This window comes from Platichthys flesus, chromosome 1 (genome assembly GCF_949316205.1).
Source record: "Platichthys flesus chromosome 1, fPlaFle2.1, whole genome shotgun sequence".
In the NCBI taxonomy this organism is placed as follows: domain Eukaryota; kingdom Metazoa; phylum Chordata; class Actinopteri; order Pleuronectiformes; family Pleuronectidae; genus Platichthys; species Platichthys flesus.
Window position 1 is genome coordinate 27,353,532 of NC_084945.1, and position 22,492 is coordinate 27,376,023.

A 22,492-nucleotide genomic window follows, 5' to 3' on the forward strand; every position below is an offset into this window, starting at 1 on the left:
ATGTAAATGGTATTTTCAAATCTTCCCTTTACATATTTCCATGTGGGACATTCAGAGAATGCTCATGTGTTTCCCATCATCCACACACTGTTTATGACATCTTCCTCACGGTCACACAAAGTGGTGCAGACAACAATTTAGTTGTGTATATTCCACTTCATGATCACGGTCCGTGAAGCTTCACCATCAAACTGACTGAGAGATAATAACTGGTATTGGAAGTGATGGACTACTCTCCAAACTGGTTCCCCACTTCTCATGGAACAGTGACACTCACCTTCCTGATACTCGCTCTGTCAGGAATGAGGAAATTAAAAACATGAAACAGGCCGTTGCTCTGTGACAATCCTTTTTGTTTTGTTTGAATACATTTTATTTTTATTATAAGTACAGTTCAGTAGTTACAAAACGAAGCATCTGCCATGAGGATACAGCAAAACATAAAGAGTGTTCAGCTCACAAGACAGGTTTTTGTACATAACATGTGGCGTGGAATGCTCATTATTATAGCTGGTTCAGAGGCGAGACTCTCGCCAGTCATCTCTCACCTTTACATCCCTTGAAAACAGATGGGGTCAGAGGTCAAAGCCATTGGACAGTGCCTCTAGCAGGATGAATCTGATTGGTTCCCTCAGACCCCATTTCCTGAATTCCTCCCCTCCAACACCCTGTCACATTTTCCAACAACCACTGCTTCTCACTTTTCACGTGTCTCGCTGTTATTATTTTAGTTTTAAATCCCCTCTTTTCCTGGTATACTGAAAATGAAAGAATGGTTAATTGTAATCTACATGAATCAAATTAAAAAAAGAGAAAACAAAATAAAACAGGCTGTACTGCAGCGTAATCTCTTGGCGTTGGAGTTTGAGCACAGATTCATGCTGCTGCTGAAGAAGTATCGGGCCGATGCTGCAGGCCAAAAGGGGATTTGCATACAAAAGAAATCTGGGTAACAATTTGTCAAAGCCACATACAGTATAGAGGTTGGTCAAACTTAAAAGAAAAATTAGGAGGTATTATATTTGGACTGTATATACCGACTTAGAATTTTTCTCTGGGTTCACAAAAAATGACGTAGAAACATTTCACAAAGCCAAGGGACACACACACACACACCTTCAGTTCAGTTAGTTATCTAGTTTTATACTGTATAGGTTGGGTTTATAATACTATCACAGTGCCAAATACTTCTGAGAACCAAAACAAATGAAAGAAATAAGAAAGGATAAAGTCCCTCTATTCATAATGGATCCTGTATATATGGGGGCAAATATGTTTGCAGCACAGGAGACGATTGTCATCTTTTTCCTCTTTTTCTTTTTTTTTTGATCAGTAAATGGAGAAGGCATTAATGTACAGTACATATAAAATAAAAAATAAAATCAACCCTACATCCTACAGTCTAGCACAGCTACATAGCTTTGTAGAAGCAATAACAGATGACTTGTATCTAAGGCTATACACAATATGTCTTTTTTCCCAGTTTTTTGTTCTTTTTTATTCTCATTTTAAAGTAAATACATCAAACCATTTTCAGTAGTCATTAACACTGTGCAACAATGATCGGTGGCAGTATCTTACAAACATCTGCAACACTAGAGTTCTTGAGGTTGACATGAGGGATGAAGCGAAAGGGTTGGAGGGTGATAAAGAAAGAAACATTTCCCCCACATCACCTTTTTTTTGTTTGTTTTTCAGATCTTTTTTTCTTTTTCTTTTGAATTCTTCTCTGTCAAACTCTAGAAGGATGCCGACCTTTTCAGAACGTGGCTGTGCAATCTACTGTCATTTGTTTGCTTGTCCTTGTCACGAATCTTTTAAAAGTTTTGTTTTCACTTTTGCTTTTCTTTTTTTAAACTACTGTATATCTCTCTATGTACATTAAGCATCTATGGCTGCTGTGATGGATGATACAGAACAAGAAAAATAGACAAAGGAAGCCAAATGGCAGGGTGAAGGCCTGTACTGGCCTGGTTATGCAGTGGGGATTTAGTATTGTAAGTACATTTAGGGAATATTCAGTCCTCTTCACAAGTATCATTAGCACCACCATCATCAAAGGTCAGCTACATGTGTATTTTTTTTCTACCAGCAATATCATCTCTGGAAACAAACTTGTGTTGTAGATTGTCGTGTGGTGCCCCTATCCTTTGTTAACCATAGTCCGAGTGATGCATGGCCGTGGGACACAGAGACAGAACGGCTGATAGGAGAGCCCAAAGTGGCTGGTCTGACAGGAAATGTGCTTGGTCTCCGTCAACAGTCCGGTAACATTGAGTTGCTATTCTACAGTAGAATACATTCCAGTACAATATAATGGCGGTCCGTGGACTTGTGAAATAAATGTCGTCTTCATTTTACAGGAGAGAAAGGTCTTTAAAAGCCTTATTTGATTAAGCACAACACTTCAGTCCTAACTAAAAAGAGAGAGAGAGAGAGACATACCTTTCTAGCTCAAGGAATGTTTTAGAAACTGTGGGGCCAGTTAAAGGAGTTGCTACTCAGACAGGTAGTTTCATTAAAAGAAAAGAAAAACATTGTAGAAGATTAGACAACAAAGACAAGGGGCCACAGGAGACAAAACAGGAAAATTGTTGTCACTTTGTTTAGTGTCCAAGAACGCTCGCAAAAGCCGTTTGGTCCATCACGTAAATCCAGCCCCAAACTGTCCTTCATATAGTTCTCACCTTCTCTTCACTCTGACGGTAGTATGTGTTTTTCATCTTAAATAAAGTCTTTTGTTATAGTGTATTCCTTCATTTATCCTTCATCCTCATCTTCCTCCTCATCATCATCGCCTCCATCCTCATCCTCATCCTCCTGCCTTGCTCCGGTCTGGGCCATTAGTCTTTGTTTACAGCTTGGGCATCCAGCCCCTCAGGGCCGCCTAGGTTATGGTTGTGAGGATGGTTAAGGTCGCTGTTAAGATGGTGGGGGTCGTGGGTCAGCGCGAGGTCATGGGTCATGGGCTGGTCCTCGTCTCCCACCCACAGATGCACTACGGCCAATGAGAGAACAAGAGGCAGGTTAGCACCACGGGCCCAACAAACCCCAACTTGCAGCACACATACACACGTACACACGCACACACAGACACACACTGACACACTCGGCACTGTCAGCAGGGCCAAATTAATAGATTTAATATTTGAGACTGTGAAGACTTCAAAGAGTCCTTTCAGCCAAATTACAGAAAAAAACATATTCACAGATTGTCTTTAAGATTTGGTTTAAGGTGGATGGACTTGTGTGCTCACAGCATTCAACTGCTTTTGAAATCGCACTTAGAATTTATAATTCCTAGACCTCATTGTCAGCAGTGTGTGCGTGGGACAGAGACATGTCCTGAAATACAGGGGGGACATGTGTTGGTGCTGCTGTTGGAGGTGTTAACTGACTGACAGCTGGGACCAGGAACAGAAAAAGAACTGTCCCTGTCTTCTTGTGTGTTGTTCCTACAGTAGTACAGTAATATGCTGGTGATATGTGGTCAGTATGACACATTCAGGGTGGACAAAATAACACAAACACCATGAATTCAAAACATTCAGTTGCAACAATTCCCCATATTTCCCTCTGTGTGTTGACTTGATGGCTCATTAATGAAGTGTAACCTTCTTGCTGTATCACTGTGGTCTGCATTGCATTCCAGCACGCTCCTGTTCCTCTGTCTGTCCTCTGCTGCCTCCTGCAACCATCTGACTCAATATGAAGCTGCTCTTTCATTACATCGCTACATCTGAAAATCTGCAGTTCCACTGTTTACTTGTCCCTCATTTAATCTTAGCTTCTCCTTCACACAGGAGCTGGTGCCGCCCGCTCAGAGAGATAATCATTTCTACGACAATACGAGACGCTAACACATCTCTGTTATGACAACGGGAGAAGCACGGTGCGAGCAGGTTGGTCGGCTCAATAAGTGTGACACGGAGTGTGACAGTGGGTGAGAAGCGAAGTGATTTATTCTAATAAAAACTTTTTAAGACTCGATGACACAGTAAGAAATGCATAACTGTAATTAGGTCCCATAGCAGCGGCCACTAAATAATGCAACTTGCACCCCCCTTCCTCTTTCTGCGCTTTCGTTCCCTCAGCAACTTCTTAGAAAATTATTTTGCAATAAAACACGGCGGAACACATTTGCATGTCATGTTCTTTTAAAGTGGCGTTATGAATCTGACATAACCAAATTAAAACACGGGTTTATTTGAACTGTGCTTTCGCGAGGATGGAAATGGATACCGAAATGAAAGGAAGTGCCACGGTAACAGAGGGAAAATAAAGAGCTAATAACGTGATAAAACATCTCTTAGATTCAACACTGAGTAATAACTCTGGAGCTGTCTGTGCGTGGAGTTAACCCCAGCACCACCCTGCAACCAACATTTACTTTACTCTCATTGGGCTCCTGCTCTTTATACTCACTGTTACTCGGTTACCGGGATATTATAGGATTATTGCAATTGCCTTTTTTCATTTCCATATACTGTTTTCATATAAAAACAAAGAAGATAAAATCTGATTCCTAATGTTGAAGTCACAATAATCTTGATGATACAAATGTCTGTAGATGTGCACTGAAGGGCTGCTCTCTTCTACAGTCGACAAACTGGTGTGTTTCTCTCCCCGATCACATTCACAGAGCATTTCAGAGAAGGATCTGCGTGCATTACCCGCTTTCACCGCTAGATGGCAAGCTAAGACAGTAAATAGGACAATGGAGCTTGTGCTTTGAGATCGCTGCTGTCTGCTGTCAAAGAGTCGACGTGTCACCGTACATAAGCCCTGTCATTTCGCCATTTACAGATTCGCTGTCGAACTTTGGTTCACAAAGTCAGAACAAAATTAAGCTTTTTGATAAAATGTACTTACAAATATGAAAACAATGAAAGATGCAAATATGTCACATCTTTAAACATCAGGCTGTGAATTATTTTATTCTATAAAGCTAAGGCTTCTTTAAAAATAAAGTTTCCTTTGGTTTTTTAGTTTCAAAAGTGTCTTGCTTCCCCAAGGGCACGTCTTGCCTTTGACATCCCTGTAAAAAACTTCCTGTAACGAGCTCCAGATTAGGCCCCATATTTGATTTTCACTGTTCATTAACTAAGCCACCTGGAATGTTATTATTTAAGCACGGTGCTCCTTCTCCCCAAACAACTGCCGCTGCGAAGGGGGAGAGATTTCCCGGCCAACTTTATAGATTTAGCATAACTTCCCTCTCACAGTTTTTAATTTCCCATTCGGGCAGGCGGCAGATGCACCTCACAGACACAGAGAGCCTGCCTGGCATTCGTTTATCATACGAACTCAAGTCTAATGTATTTGTCTCTTTTCAAGGCTCAGCCCTTCTAGAAGGCTGATGTATTCATGAAGAAAACATGATCGCATTATGATGTTGATGATAAAAAGTATATCCCGACGATTGAGCCAAAGAGGCGCACCGCTGCACCAACCCATATACCCCGTATCCCCACACGGTATGTGAAGGAGTAAGTACGCCTTCCTGTGGTGTGTTTTGAAATAGCAGATGGCAATAGGGGTAGTTATTGGGAAGGTGAGGGCCAAGGAAAGGAAAACATATGGTGCGAGGACACACAGCGCCAGGATCCATCCACTGTTAATACATGTGTCATGCTTAACAGAACGGATAAATGGGAAGGAGGATGGAACAATGGCTTACAACTGCACTCTGAGCATGTGTCGAGAGCGCCTTAGGATAAGGTGGGACTGTGTGTGCCTGTGTGTGTGCATGTGTGTGTGTGTGTGTGTGTGTGTGTGTGTGTGCCTGTGTGGTCTCAGATGTATCACCTGACATTAACAGCAGTCAGTGAACACATCACACAACAGGCTCTCACCAGGTAGAAGCTGGTGTTGTGCGGTGGAGAACCCTGTGAGTCATGAGTGTGACAGTGTGGCACGTTTGTACAGAGATTTCTTGATATTAAAGTCAACACAAATAACTAAAGGGATGCTGACGCTTCTGTATCAGCAGCTTCCACTTTACTCTTTCCTCGCCGATCGTTAAGAGTTTCACTCATATTGATTTTTGAAGATTGATATGTAATTTAAAATGGATCGAACCTGCCCTCAGACATTTTGTTCCACTTCCTCTCAGTTCACGCTTTCAAAACGACATCATAAGATGCTGGGACTCTCAGTTCATCCCAATTATCTACATTTCTCATTTACCTCACGCCACAGCAGCTTGTTTTCGTTTAATGCTAACAGGTTTTGAGGAATCTGTCTCTGACACTTCTGTTTTGAGTCCAGTGCAGGCGGCTGAATGGAATTTTGTTTTTGGTGCTCAAAGAGCTAAAGACAGGGTTCACGTTACTCCTGATAATCCACTGAACATACAATCAGCCGTTATTATCACAGACAGGGATTTCTCCGAATGGTACTGTTTAATATAGTTACTATGTACGTATGGATATTACTTAAAATCTCACCTCCATTGTAATTAGTTGAAGGCAATAAACTAAGACAAACATTTCTGCATAATCTTACTTTTTTCTGAATGGCTGGATGCTATCATCTCTCTCTTCAAGCCTTTAGATAATCATGATAAAACGGGTGGGGGGGCCAGGTCACAACTAAGTGTTGCTACATTCTGGACAGAGATTGAGACGAGACCGGTTGGAGAATAAGAAGTTCGGGGTGAAGCACTTTCTTCTGAAGCCACTGAGCAAGTTCATCTCCTTGCCTCCACTGAACTGAATGAAAATGATTGGCAGATTGTTTGATATTTACATCACAGTATATCAGTGGCCATAGTGTATCATCTGTGGTCCTCTCTGTCCATATGGACCTGAACAGAGAGTGTAAGAGTGAGCAGTGTCTGTGCCACTGAAGGTGGCTGTGGCTCCTTTGTTCCCACCCCAGGCTTCCGGGCCCTGCACTAGCGGCAAAGTGTTGTTCTTGGCAAAGCCCCGTCACATTGTACAGCCCAGTATTTATAAATATGTAAATATGAGCGGCACCAGGCATAACACGGCTCACTTGTATACACCAAGGAGGAGCGGTGAGGAAGTGAACACACACAGCCACCCCCCGCACCCCCACCCTCCCCTTAGCTAAAATTTTTATTTTTAGATGGTTTTAATGAATACAGGATGTTTATAGTTACCATTCCCTGTGATTCGCACAAAAGACTAGAAAAATCCACATCCACCCCGCCACCCCTCCTCAGCACCCTTCCCACCCTACTCCCCCTCACTCCCCCCCAATCCCTCAAAGCACAACTAAGGAAGAAGAAGAAGGGGTGAGGGAGGAAAAAAAAAGCAAATTTGTGGTGAGACGCAGCAGGATTGTTGTGCTCTCAGTCTGCTTTCGGCTCAGATCCCTATTAGACAAACAGAGTGTGGTGTTAAGGTGCAACAAAGAGTGACGAAAAACTCCTGTGTGCGGGTGGAGAGTGTGGGGAGGGGGGGGGCATGCGCGAGAGGGAGACGAGACAAGATGTGCAGCGAAAAGGTTCCTCACAAAGAGACTTCAAGGTGGAACACAATTTGTGTTATTTCTGTTTTTTAAAGTTGCAAAAATAATACAAAAGCCAAAATCAATATGTGCGAATAGTGGGTAAAAAGGCTACCTGTTTTCTGTTGTCTGTGATAATCTGTTATTTTGTGTGTGATGACTCCATGTCAACTTGTTTTCTTTTTATAAACTCGGTTTTGTTTTGCCGCAAACTCTCGGGTCTGGTATGAGCTGATGCATATGACAGGATGAAAAGATTCAGAGGAGTAAAAAAAATAACTGAAATGTAAAAAACGAATGATCACAGTTGGGAAACACAATGAAGAGAATGTTAGTGGCCTCTTTCTATCTTTCGCTCTCTGTCTCCAAAACTATTTCTGAGGCTAAAAGATTGCCGGCTTGATAATACCTCCGCTGAGCAATTTAAGCCCAAACACTCTGATGCTACAATCTGTCTTCTCTGCCTGATAGCGCTTTTCTCCCCTCTCCTCTCCAAATTACTTTCTTTCATATCTAATTATATTTGCTAATGATCTTATAAGAGAATAATGGAATGTGCTTGATCTATTACCTTTTTTTTTCAATACATAAATACAATGCGGGGGGAAATGACTATTGGAGACAGGAGGAAATGTTTTTTTTTATGTTTTTGATGAGAAGGAAAATGAAGCTGGGAGCTGCAGGGTCATTAATGGGCAATGAACACAGAGGTCATCTCTCATATTCTCTTTGACATTTCTCTCATCTGACGTGCTTGAAACAATCACAGCCTCATCCACACTCTCCATTCGGCCCCTTTGCTTCGCTATTTCTCGGTAATCTTCCAGATATCCACCTCCAGTCTCTTTGATCTTCTAATGGAAACATCTAACTTTGTTAGATGACAATTCAGCGTCGATTATTTATCGTCTGCTTTTGCATTTAGCTGGAAACTTTCAAAGATGTGTCTTAATGGGAGGGTGTGATTGAGGATATATCAGAGGAAAGTCATATGACAGACAGAGTCAAATAGAAAAAAAAGAAAAAGTGGCCACACGAGAGCTTCCAAACGCTGCGTCTGGGGGTTTGAAGAGCGGACTTGGCAGAGCGACCTTCTGTGGTAACACTTAAAAGGCCGGGCTGCAGATTGAATTTTGAGTTCAACCTTTGGTGCAGATTTCCACAAAATCACACAAGAAAAATAGTAGTTCTAATTATCTTTCCCTATTCAAATGATGGCTTTCTGGTGTTCAGCTTACATTCGCAAAATCCATTGGCCTTTTAACTGAATAGGCCTTCTCTCTTTCTGTTGCCAAACCCCTGTCCCGTCCTCTCCCTCCCTCCTCGCTCCCTTGCTCTTAAGCCTCTTCTCCATTCTCCATTCTTCCCACTTTCTCTTTCCCCTATTATTTTTTTTGTCTCTCCACAGGCCGTAGGACAAGCCAAGCCATGACAGGCACTCTAAACCCCCTGTATTAATGGAAGGAAATGGCATTCGATCCCTGTTTGATCTCCTAATCATTTCTGATGAAATGATAATTAGTGCCCTTCCAATCCTCCCACAGAGGAGGAGAAAGGGCTGGACTGAGGAGGGGGTGGGTAGATACATAAAAAAATAACAATCCTCTTGCTTTATAAACCTAAACTGACATCTCTGTCATCAGGCTGGGCATTTTTTAGAACCAACAAGTGCCTCCCTTCTTTGCAAATTTCCCATCCTTTACTCACAGCGAAGGGGAAAACACACACACTCACACACAAACGCACAATCAGACACCCAGAGACACAGTGCTTGGCGACTGCTGTCTGTGATTCTTTTCAGCTGACATAATCCTGATTGATTCGTTCAGCAGATAAAAACTGGGTCCACTTCTGCCCTTTTACTGGGGGGGATGGAACATAATACGGCCTTTTATTCAGCAACAATGTAACATAATGGCGTTGGAATGTGCAGGGGAAAAAGGCCACATCTTAAATGCTTGTGACACACAAAGAGAGGGAGAGAGAGGGAAAGAGCCAAATTTAAAAAGACAGGAATTAATCATTAAACTGCAAGATTACCCATGTGCCCGGCTTCTATCAAGGTCAAATGACGGCTGTTACTTTGGACAACTCATTTTCTTTTTGTCCCTTCTGGGTGTGCTTGTGTGTGTTCACAACTTTCTTGTGTCTGGCACTTTGTAACTCCACGTTGCCTTCATGTTCTCACAAGGGAAACCAGGGTCTGAAGGCTTAGGTTTCCTAATCGTCACCATTCATTTTCTGAAAAGAAGGATTTAGTTTAACAGGCAGGAACAGGTGAGATCTTACGTCACCGTGCGGTTTTCTTTTCTTTTGGAGAACTGTGCATGACCTAACACCCCTCTGTGATTCACTGAGATAGGGACCACGGTTAAAGGCTACTCCAGTGGACATTAGAAGCAGAGTTCATGTTGTTGATGTTCGCTCTGAGTAAGTGTTCTGTAAAGCAGCAACACATTGGGTTTGTGTTTTCCATAACAGCTTGTAAGCTTTGTAAAAAAAAAAAAGATGTGCCTGAGCAGCATAATCTCACGTCACAGTCTCTTTAATGTGATTATCTGTTATTAAATGTTTCAACGTGCTCTAAAGTGCTTCTGTGTCTTTTTTTTGCTGTGGTTTTTATTTCATACATTTCTTAGCCTACATTTTTATGCCTGCTTCATTTCTTAATAGCTGTGCTTAAAAAAGACACAGTGCTGCTACAAGAAAAAGAAGAACATGTTGATTTATTTCATGTAATGTGAAGATTAGCTCTATGAGCTGATAGAAAGTATAAACCCTTTAAAACTGTGAAATGTTTAATCCAAAAATAAGCCTTTTTGACATTTTAGAGAAGTTTTTATTTAACTGTGAATATGTAGTAGCATTTAATTCTGTGATACCTTTTTGTGACCTTGACATTTGAAGTGGAGTTTTCATAGTGTGAGCACAGATTAACTGTTTGCGTCACTGGCTGCAAACTTCTGAGCTCTTGTTTGGTTTTGAAGAGCAGCACCAACACAAGTGCACAGGAGAGCATGCTGCTACATTGAGACTCAACTGTATTTAATTGTAGTCGCTCATCTGCAAGCCAAGGCCAGCCCAGAAGTGTACAGTGTTTAGTCACACCAGCACAGGGGTGCTGACATATCTAGTTACTAACTCAGTGTGGCATGGAGCCAGGTGGGAGACGGCGAGGAAGGAGTCAGTGCCATTGAAATGTGTCCCCCCCCGAACTCATCTACTTGACAGGGAAAAGAAGAGGAGGAGGACAGACAAAAGGAGGGTGATGACAAAGTATGGAGGATGTATGTAGATCACAGGAGGAGGAGAAAATGAACTAGAGACACGGCAGCAAATAGGGCAATATTATATAGGGCAATATGCATATATAGGGCAACAGTAAATTTGTTGGCCTGCTAAAAGTCTATAATATACTCACTCATGAAGACAGTAACACACAGCAAAATAGAGAATATGAGCAGAGTGATTAATCTCTACCTCAAGTAACGCAGCCAAAATATCAGGGCTCTCATTAAACTTCCACACTGGTGAGTCAGTACCCCCCACCTCTGGAGACTCTTCCTTAAATCTCAACCATCAGTGGCCTCAGCACAATGCCATCATTTGAAATGTTTGCATCAATTAAACCCTGGAAAACGCAGAGAGCAGGGCAGAGACACAGAGAGATTAAAGAATGCAGATAGTGAGATGAAAGAAGTCAAGTCTCTTCAAGGGGGGGGGGTTAAGAAGACGGAGAGACAGAAGCGTAATAGCAACCCAGCCCTAGCTATCATCATTTATAACACCGGAGAACCTGTGGCTGCTCCCCAGCATTACCATGGCATGGGGAGAGTTCTCCCAAACCTCCCAGTGCTACAGATACAGAAACCAAGGTTGGAGTCGGCTACAGAGGAGGAGGAAGAGGAGGAGTACCTGTGAGCAATTGTAACATGGGCTTCAGTTTAGTGGACTGAGGTGCAAGACTGTCAAGATTTATGGAGACAATTCTTAATTCACAATCTGTGAGGGAACAACTATCAAGTGATTTTATTCAGATTTATTTTGTGCTCACATTTTGTGGCTTATTTCTAGAAGGGTTGTTTATTCAAACTAATTCACACAGAGAAAACCTGGGGCCAGTTAATCAAGCACAGAAAAACTTAACTGCAGTGTCGGTAAAGAAAAGGTGGGGGTGCAGTGACAGCAGTGTCAGTAGGGCCCGATGAAAACTGGTCAATCTAGTGGTTCTCAAACAGTTTCTATCTTGATGCTTCAGGGACACTAAAGAAAAAAATCATGACCACCATTTAAAATAGTTTCATATAAAATTCATGAATAAAAAAAAAAAAAGTTATTAATGGCCCCAAACTGCCAGTATAATAAAAACAAACAATACATTTATTTGCGGTAAAATTTGTCATATAGCTATGATTGAAGACTATTGTAATCTGTAAGATTCATCAGAGCAAAGCTGTGTGGTTACTGCTCTTTAATGATGAAGGTGAGTTACCTTCAGTATCCATGTCATGCTAAACTTGAATAGTTTATATTTAAAAAAAAGCTGTGAAATCTCATTTAAAAAAAATAAAGTTGTTCTTTGACAGAGACGTTCCTTAGAGTTCAAATGTATTTCTTTCTAACCTAACTTTGTTCTCCTTTTTTTTCTCTTTTCTTTTGGCAGCTGCATGAAGATACTGGCGCTTGACACAAGTTAAGTGTTCCTATTAACCCATATATATTTGCTTTTCTCATTTCTCTTTTTCTTCCTCCAACAAACCCCCGGCACACACACACTGACACATCACCATTTCAGCTTTCCATGATCTAACGAGAGAAAAAAGGCAGAGAAAATGAGGAATGAAAAAAAGAAAAAACAAATATGTGGAGCACCTGGTTTCTTTTTAACATGGTTTCACAGGCTTTCTGTAGTCTCTGATGATTCAACAGTTGCTGCTATAAACATCTGCTGCCTGCTCTTAGCAGATCTCAATTAAGACTCACACAGCCGGCAGCACCATACCTTATTTGTGCCTAAGCTGTTTTTTTTTTCCTTTTCTTTTTGAACGTGCCAAACGAGGGATGGAGGCCAAAAGGTCTGACAAACCCCACTCAAAGAGGACATTACGAGGAACGAGGGGGAACGACAGAGCTGCGTTGAGTAGAGGTTGGAGGTGTTGGCAAGAGATTTCAGAAAAGAGGTGCTCCTGCCAACACTGGCAGCACATTTAAGAAAATAAGAGCAAGCAAAAAAAAAAAACAAATGTTGACAAGCAGCAGCCTTAAGCCCTCCCTCATTTATTTTCCTCTATCCCATTTTTTTTTTTAAAAAGAGGCACCCAGTACTCAAAAGACGACGAAGAAGGAGTGAGTGCTGATATGATTATGTAAATGTAAACAGGATTTCCTGCCGACTAGAAGCCGTTTTTCTCTCTCTCTCTCTCTGACCCGTTCTCCTTGCAAATCTTCCATTTAAGACGAATTCCCCCGGGGAGGCCGCTCCGCTGTTACTTAACGGGATAATTATGATATACGAAACCTTTCCAAGATCAGCCCCCCACTCCCCCCCCTCCACACACACACACACACACACATGCACACACTCTTCCTCCTCATCTTCGCCTTCTCTCCATTTACTCTTTTTCTCACTCTCATTCATTTCCTCTCAGGCCTTTGCTCTGCCTTCTGTCTCTGTTGGACAGTAACACTGACGTGTCTGAGATGTCCAAAATAACCACCAACTTAGGTTCAAATTATGTGGTTTTCTTGACGGCAAACGGTGACACCAACTCTTTTTTGGGGTAAGAAGCAGTCGACAGGAATTGAATTCTCGCCATTGTGGAAACGCTTGTGAAAGAAGCAAGTAGTCTATCGTCTGCCACGACAACTTATCTGAGTCCCTCCATTACCCTCAAAGTGGTGTATTTATGCAAGAAAAACCAGAGGTGGTGTTATGAACTTAATAATACATTTGCAATAGAAACAATTAAAGACGCAGAGAAAAGATGGAGAAAAGAAAAGAAAAAAAACAGCAGGAAAATGATTTGTCTCTCTTCCTGGAGCTACGGTAAATTATTTTAGCTCAGTCATATCAACGCCATCTGATTTATTAAAATGCCTGTTAAACTCTTAAGCAAAACAACAAATATTTTGCATCCATCTCTATCTAAAGTCCCTGTGAATTGTATTCTTACCACCGTAATTCTACCAGAAACAATTCAATAAACTCAATATATTGATATCCCCCACTGTATCCCTCTGTATTTAACTATCAGAGGCCCCAATGAGATAAAAACTCTTTTACAGGTTGTCGTGGCTAATTCTTAAAAGGTTGATCAGGAAAAAAAATGTGGAATTGTCTCTCCCTGTTAGCAGATTGTTTTGTGTTCTGCTTACTCAAAAAATGTAAAACTTTAATACGCACTTAAAACCCTCTCACAAGCATTGACTTGGCAGTGCAGCCTTTCCAAACATATGCCATGCAGCCAAACATTGTTCAAACCCACAGAAGTTTATTTTAAATCCTAGAGGAGATTTCAAAGTGTGCAAAAATGCTCCCAAAAAAAAGTGGAAATAGGATAAAATTATGCTCTAGACCTCTTAAATATATAAACTCAAAGTGACATATTAAACAGCTCTTACTGTTTCTACTTAAGGAGGATAAAAAGGGTGTTTTTAATTGACTGACTGTTCAGGCTGGGTAGATTTGAATGTTGACATTCAAGCCTGTTCCATTCAGCTGTGAAAATCTTCTTTTCTGACAAATCCTTCATCTCACTTGGACCTTAACACTATGACCTCACGATGGAAGAACTGAGCAGCGATCACATTATATTCCACATATTCCTCCACCATCCCACTGTGCAGCGTGTCTGCATGTGTGCGCAGTGTAACTGGTTACTTTCCATAATATACTGTGCTTAGCCTTTGATCTCCACAGCTAAGGAGTCTCTCCGGAACAAAGAAGTACGTACTTCTGATATCAAGGATCACAAATGTGCAAAAAAGAGGGAGCAGAAATCACGCTGCTCCAAACATTTCATAATGCAGACGCACAACTTAATTGCAATTCTCTGTGGTTGTTTGGTTCCTTATTTACTCCTACAACTTTGTTACAGAGCCACACGTCAAACTATTTACGCGCTGGTGTAAGCACTTTCGGCTATGACTCTTTTCGCTTGACAACGGCCATAAACAGAGGAGCGAGAGATCAAAACTGTTCATCAGAGAGCGTGACAGATGACAGATATGGCAAGTGATTTTCCATGATCTTTTGCGCACATGGGGGGGACTTCAAGGAATGGAAAGAAAAAAAAATGAAGGGAGGGGTACAGGATGAATATGAAAAAGGAAAAAATGAGGAGGAAATCAAAGAAAGGTTTCTTTCCACATGAGGTAGGGCAGCGCAAGAACAGGCAGGAACTCAGAAACGTATAGTCTTCTGTAGCGATAACGACGCTGCAAAGGCGGAGTATTATTTTTCATGTTGCGGACCAGACGTTGGTCACAATCATTAGTTTGTGGGCTCTGTTAATTAAGTGCTCATAAATTACACAAATGCCCGGCTTCATGGAATTCTGCTCTGACCTTGAGTGGGTGTGAACATGACAGATGACATTAAAACTTAGTGAGCATATGGTACCGTGATGTATTTAACCCACACACATGGACATACATCTTGAGATATGACATCTTCATGGTAAAGATAGGTTGCACCTGACTGATCAACCTCAACTGCAGAGTTGCCCCCACCCCCCCTAAATAAAATATAATAATAATAACAATAGGGGTCTCAACTGTTTTTACAAAGTTTTTGTTCTAGGTAGAAAAATGGGACACATTCTGGGGGTAATCATATTTCTGCGTGCGGATTAAATATTATTTAAAAAATCATAATGAATAGAATACAAATATTGACAGCGTGTATCCCTGATACTGTGCTATTAGTCAACTGAGCAATAAACAATAAAGTCTAATAAATACCGTGTGATACTTATGATAATGGTAATTATTATTCAAAACAATCAAGGGAAGGAGATTTTGGCCGAAAGGGATTTCCAGACTGCGTTTTCTTGCATTTGAAACAAGAAACCTTCGGACTGTAGGGCATATTTTTGGTCAAAGAGAGTTGCATCAAAGAACAAGTTAACAATTGTAGTTCTACAAATACTGCCCTGGAGACTTCATATGACCATGATGTCTGTTACATTTTACTTGCTAGAAAAAATACATTATGTTTGTATAATGTTTATTCTCATGTTTTTGTATTGTCTTGTATTTCGGAGAAAGCATTGCTAGATGTAGAACGTGTACTTTCACTGCAAATAATAATCATATAACCTAAACTTAATAAACAGGTGAAGAGTCTTGGGTGTGCACTTACACAAAGGCAACATTTCGTTTGATTTTGTTTGAGCCTTGTAATTACAAAAAGTTTTATAAAGATAAAATCCTAGTAACCCTCCTCTGATTTTGATGCATAAGGAATGATTAAGAAACACTCTCTCTCTGCACCTCCTCGCCTGCGCTCCCTTTCCCTCGCTCTACCATTGTTTGGCTGCTGAAATCCATAACATTTCTTTTGTTCCCTTACTTTCTGTAAAGCCTGCTCTCTTATTTTCCCAAGGCCAAGAAACTTCAGACATGAGAACCCCTGATATAAAACCAGGGAAATTTACCTGGGATTAGCAGCCATTGACAAATAACCTTGGTGATAGATGCACAGTAGATTTGGTTCAAAGCTCTCCCGGCAGCCTCAAAAGAGATTAGTTCACTTCTTATCAGGTCAGCCGCGTCGCCTGGGAAATGTGTTTAAAGTCACATTGATTTATTGAAAGATTCCCCAATAAGAAGATATCGCACGACTTAAGGAGTGTGTGTGTGTGTGTTCTTATGTGTGTCATGTGAATAAGCGCTTCTAACGAATTACACTGCCTGTTCAAGCTTTAAGAAAGAAAAAAAAAACTCCACACAAAGACGTTTCCAACAAACGCACAGTGCGCTTCAGACCAAAAAGCACTTTTAGATAACTAGTGTTGAACAGTGCTGCTGGAGAGAGACATTCCCATTCTCTCTCCACCTGTCTTGCCCACTCTCTCAGTCTCTGTCTCCATTCACCCCATGCTGCTAGTGCTGCTGAAAACAGTGATTGTACAGTGGTGAGACACAGAGTGACACTGACAGCGAGGTATAATAAGGCCTCTTTGTTCCCCAGAGAGAGAGAGAGGTAGAGAGACATGCAGATAGGGAGCAGCTTTCATTTACACCATTACCTTCTTAAGCGTCATTATCAGGCCAAGGAGAAGAGGACTGTGGGAAAGCGGGTTGGGCCACCAATGGGGGAAATGACTGATATGACATGTTGCCAGGTCCATCTGAGGGATGACATTCTCATTTCTTCCCTCTCTCTTCACACACATGCGGTTTACACAGCTATCCTTGTTAGGACAGTGCATTGACTCCCATTCATTGTAGCTACTGTAACTTATACCCTAACGTGAACTAGGACCTCAGAAATTTTATTTTTTCCCCATTAGAACCAGGTTTGGTCCCCAAGAGGTCTACTGGTCTAGGATTTCATAACTAAGCTATGGCCAAGACACTAGCATTTTGACTATACATTCTTCTTTTTTTCTTGGTGTATGTAGATCAACACTATGAATGCCCTCATATCCTTATATTTGAGTAATTATTGTGCGTCTCGTCTCCCACTACACCTTTAGTTATGCCTCCTCAGAAAAAGTAATTCTAACAATAACCAAGACTTCTAACCTGTGAGGTGGTCAAACATGATGTGCAAATTTCATCCCACAGCTGTTGAGTGGTTTTAATGTCAGAGCTCTTTGCAGTTAAATAACTACTACTACTACTACTACTATTAAAGAACCATTTCAGTATTGAAGACAAACACAGAATGTCACAAATTTAGGTGCAATAAGACACCATTGCATGCTGGAGCATTAAGACCTCATTGGATATAAGTAAGGATTGGTCAGTGGATCCCCCTGTAATATAGATTCCTTCCCATCCTCATCTTCCTCTCCCCTGTCTGTTTCTTTCCATGTCAGTCCTGTATGCCATTTCAATGTAAACGTTTGGATAATTTTATTTTTATTCTCTGTCCCATGTCCTTCCCCCTGCCTGCCTTCATCCACATACCTCCATCCTTCCTTTCTCTGTCTATGTCAGTTTCCATGCTTCCTCCATGCCTTCGTCTATCTCTCCCGCTGTTTGCTTTTAACTCTTGAGGTCATCCGGGACCCCTGGGCAGCTATCCCAGAATGCTGAGACGGCTAACATCCTGTGGAGTTGCCTTCTGGACAGAGTGGACAACTGAGCCAGGACTCGATCGGCGCTCGGGACTCAACCGTGTATGAAGCCACTTCTACAGCCAGACAAAAGAGTCATCCTCAAAGGTTCTTTGGTGAGAGTGGAGGTTCTATAGCATAACGTAAGAAGTACAGCAAACCTCCGATTGTTAAATCTACATATAGCATTATCAACATCAATAAATCATAACCACCTTCATTTGTAGACATAAACCTAATTACCACAAATAATAAGATTGGCAGCTTCAACGGCTATCTTTAATGTGTTTTACATTGTGAGCCATATTGGTCTAGGCACAAAAAGATACGTTTTTTCGAACACAAAATAACTTTAAAAGGGATGTTCTCCCAGCGCAAACTGAGGTAGAGCTTTCAAAGTTTCTGGCAAGCAGATAGAGTGAGAAGCAAAAAATAAAATGCATAAAAATAAGACAAAGAAGTGAGGGGGGGAAGGATCCTAGTTGTGTTAGGAAGCAACAGGGTAAAAAGACTGGTAAAGTGGAAACAAAAATAAGTTGTTTTTACAAAAGTTTGTATGTCAAGTTCAATATAGAAACCCTCCTCCCTCCTCTCAGTTGTGAGGATGTCTTGAAGACAAAGTTGAAGACTATGCAGAAATGCAAGTATCTGATAACCACAACACTCTTGAGTTTCAAAGAAGTTAACACAAGGGCCCGTGTCTCTGTGTCGCTGCTCAAGTGGAAAGCTATAATTAGCGATGGAGTCATTGCCTGAGTAATTCAGCCACGCACAAAAACATGCTACAACGCGGTGCCTTCATGTAGAGTGGACGGGTAATAATAAGATGACAAGGAATCAGTAGTCAGATGCCAATGTTTGAATGTCCCGCGCACACACACAAATACACATCTCGTCCTTCACTGCAAAGTGGCAACAACAATGATGTCTTGTCCAAATGAACAGCCATGAGTGTATGTGCCTCTACGTTGGTGTGTTTGAGAGACAGAGGGGGGGTTGTGCATTTATTCTTCTCGTGTCTACGCTGTGCAGATAAACAGGCAGGCAGGAGATCAATACTTAACACAGAGAAAGTCAAAAACAATATTGCAGCATCAAGGCCTGTGTCTATAAATGTCTGTGTTTATTCGATAGGGAGGAGGAAGAGAGACCCGGGAGAGATTGGGTCTGCTTGACCAAAGATGGATGAAGAAATCAATCTGTGCGTCTCTGCTTTCGAACAAATAAGACATGTATCGAGGCAAGGAGGTCTCTCAACACAAAAGCATGAACACATGTATATCCTACATGCACTTGATGGACAGCAAAGCAGTTTAACAACTTAGTTCCACATTGTGGAATAAGACTCTTTTAGCAGTTTTGTTTAAATCTAATTAAAAAAAAAAAAACATTTGACAGAAAGTAATCAAATCTAAATTAGAAAATAGTAAATCACTGGACCAATATTGAATGGGTCAGTCTAAGTACGGGTGTCAATGTATATCTGCACTGACAAATAACAAGAACATTTTGATCGTAACTACATGTGTCCTTCTGGGAGCACTTGCTGATCTGTATTTCAGCTTGGGAATGGACTTTGATAAGCTCTATTAAAAGTAGCCAGAGTCAGAGTTCCTTGTCTAAGCTTCAGTCGTCCAATGAGAAGCTGTTTAACTTTCTGAACTATGTCGACTGCATAGACAGAATAGATGTTAACATCAAGGCTCCACACCAGGGGGACAACCAGGTAGGGGCTGTCCCTTTGTTCATTCCTTTGCCTCCAACTGTTTTAAGACACTTTAGAACACTTCCATGCGCTGCTTCTCAGATTCTTTAGTTTCTTTTTCATCTGATCAGGACAATATAAACTTGGTACCATCTTTCCGTTTTCCTAACAAAATGTGACATTACTGGCTTACTCTGTTGAAAGGTCAAAAGGGCATGCATTAGGTCAAGGTGATAGTGAGCGCCCTCCACTGGATCAAAAGCCAAACTACTTCTGATGTTCTGACGTGCGTTGGGACTGTACACTTTGTAATTGAGCAGGTCATAGTTTAATATGACCATTGATGCTCAAATTTCAAATACAAGTGACAGCACTACTTAATATGTTAAAAAAATACAAACAATTAGGGAATATATATTGTTACCCAAATGTGACCACAGTCACACTGAGATATTTAGAGTTAGAGATAGAAATCCTTTTTATTTTGTGTGATATACTAGTGTCACGATTAAAACTCTTTCACAAAATAATATTGTCCACAGCTAAACCTCATGCCAACCAACTGACTTTCTTACATCGTAACATTTTAATGTGTCATGCTTTGTGGACTCTCTCCTCTGACTGCATATGAAACGTATCTGCCCATGTGGCTGGACGGCTTGTTATCACAGAGGGACAGCAATGAAGTCTGAACGTGGATGATGAACCAGAGGAATAGAAACACAGAGAGAGATGGATCCGTAAGTCTTAGAACGTGTGTGTGAGAGATTGTGTGTCAAAGTGCTGTGGCCGCCGTCAGTCGAGAGCCGCATCAAACAAACCGAGACACAATGATATCGACAGAATGTCAAGAACAACAGCAGCTAGCGGTGGAGTGTGTGTCCATGTGTGTTTGCCTGCACGGCTCGGTTTGTGTGCAGCATCTTTACACCGGTGCGTCTTTGTGTGTTTATGTGTGTGTGTGTGCGCATGCCTCGTCAAAAACAAAGCAATCCAAATACACAGTTGCGCATAAGCATAAATATCACTGGCTGTCAGTCAACTTCAAACAATGCAGCTGTAATCTCTGATAACATAAATACAAGCAGCTGCGGGAAGCCGGAAAAACGGAGAGAGCGCTGAGTGAACCTCGTCCTGTTCTGACCATTAAAGGCAACCTCACCACGTCTGCACTGAGACTGAAATGTGAGTGTGAAGTTGGAAGGCTGGTGGAGTTCCAGCTCGGCCTGCGTCTCGTGCGGTCTGAGCTGATGAGGGTCGGTGGTCTGCGCGGCAGCCGGACATATAAACACCACAAGGACTCCAAATCCCAGAGGTCTGTGCCTATGCTCGGAATCTAACAGGGCTCTGCATGTCATCAATAATCCCAGTTGTCAGACCTCCCTGTCGACAAGGAGCAGATCTACATGTACACTCCCCCCCCCCCCCACACACACACACGTACTTTGATCTCTCCCCAGTGGATAAATTCTATTTCCTATTTCCGTCATCACCTGGTTCTGATTTAGAGGTCAGAAGAGGGAGTGCTGGATCAAACCGGGCTAAATAGCTGTCACTCATATCACCAGCATGGCTAACTAGCTGCCTCGCTGCTGAAATGAGTTTCAAACACCCCCTTCTTTTCTTCTCCAGCTCATTTCCCACCTTTACTGAGTGTTCTTTCCTCAACAAAAAAAAAACAACTGTGACTGTTCAACAAATGTTAAGCTCTGCTCATAATTCACAGGCTGCGTACTTGTGGCCACAAATGCCCTCTTTCTCAATAAATGGCTTTGACGAAACAATCATTCGGTGTGAAACTAATCACGCTGCCCGGGAACATTTCTCAATGCTTTTCCAAAGAAGGGAGAAAAATAAGCGCTTCGATGTATTAGTGAGGCAGGGACAGTAGCGGAGTTTCACCTCTAGATGGTGCTGATCTTCTAGATGTGCGACTCTGCCACGCGGTGTGTGCAAACAACCTGTGTGTGTTGTCGTGTTGCATTTTGAGCTCTGAGCCATGTGTGCACAAGAATACAGACATACATGTGTGAGAGTCATTCTGTGTCTCTGTTGTGTATGTGGGTGTATTATTTTTTTTTCCACAGGACAATAAAAACATTAATTTGCCCTGAAATCATTTCTGACGTAAATGTAGAGCAGTGCCCATTGGAACCCAGTAATGAAGCATGCGGCATCTCGCCGGCTCCTAATTTGACTAGTTAAATGACTCCATTACGTGTCTAACAGACAGAGGCAAATTTTTTCTGGTCAGTTGAGGCTCACTTACCCGCATCCTGATGTTGGGGAAATGTCTCTGGCTGACTGACTGACTGGATCGCCTCATTCTCCCTGCCTCAGACTTTTTTTTTTCTTTAAATTATTTAAAAAAATGAAATGATGTTTTGAACATGTGAGGAGGCCAGGGAAAAGAAAGGAAAAATGCCCTTCTGATTTGTGCATGCGCTGCTGTGCCTCTTTGTGTTAGTTTTATTATAAGCCCCGAGATAATTTAATCAAACAATGAATTCATCAAAGTATGTTAAAGAGTGTGAGGGAAAAAAATATAAGATGTTTTTCACATTCGCCATCAAAATCAATTTTTTTTATACCAATTTGTGTAATCATATGCTTGTCAACAGTGTTATTTGGCTTCTGACAAGATACAGAGTGAGTGAGAGCTAGAGAGAAAGAGAGAGAGGAGAGAAGATTAAAATATATTGAATTATTAAAAGGACTACCTGCTGTCCATCACTGTCACTTAACACATGTAGAATGTAAAGTGCCTTCCCAGCAGCCACTGGGTGGACATCTGTTACCACACACACACACACATGAATATACACACACACAGATGCACGGAGTGACACCCCAAATTTCTATGTTCAAAGAAGAAAATAATTTATTTGTTTTGTTGTTGCTGAAAGCGATGACAATGGCACACACATTCCCATTGACATGCACACACAGTGCAGATCACCTGCCATCGTTACCCAATTCCCATGAGACTGAAATAGTTGGACTATTCTCTACTTGTCAAAATGAA

The 22,492-nt window shown here is 41.5% G+C and overlaps 1 protein-coding gene across 1 annotated transcript in view; it reads right to left on the minus strand.

The window, feature by feature from the left end:
• Positions 1-390: 390 nt before the first annotated feature.
• The window catches only part of znf536 (zinc finger protein 536), a 164,446-nt gene continuing 142,344 nt past the window's right edge, over positions 391-22,492 (minus strand). The window contains exon 7 of the mRNA XM_062390301.1: positions 391-2,998. Within this exon, the coding sequence (XP_062246285.1) occupies positions 2,844-2,998 (155 nt within the window). The 3' untranslated portion in view covers positions 391-2,843. The remainder of the gene's footprint in view (positions 2,999-22,492) is intronic.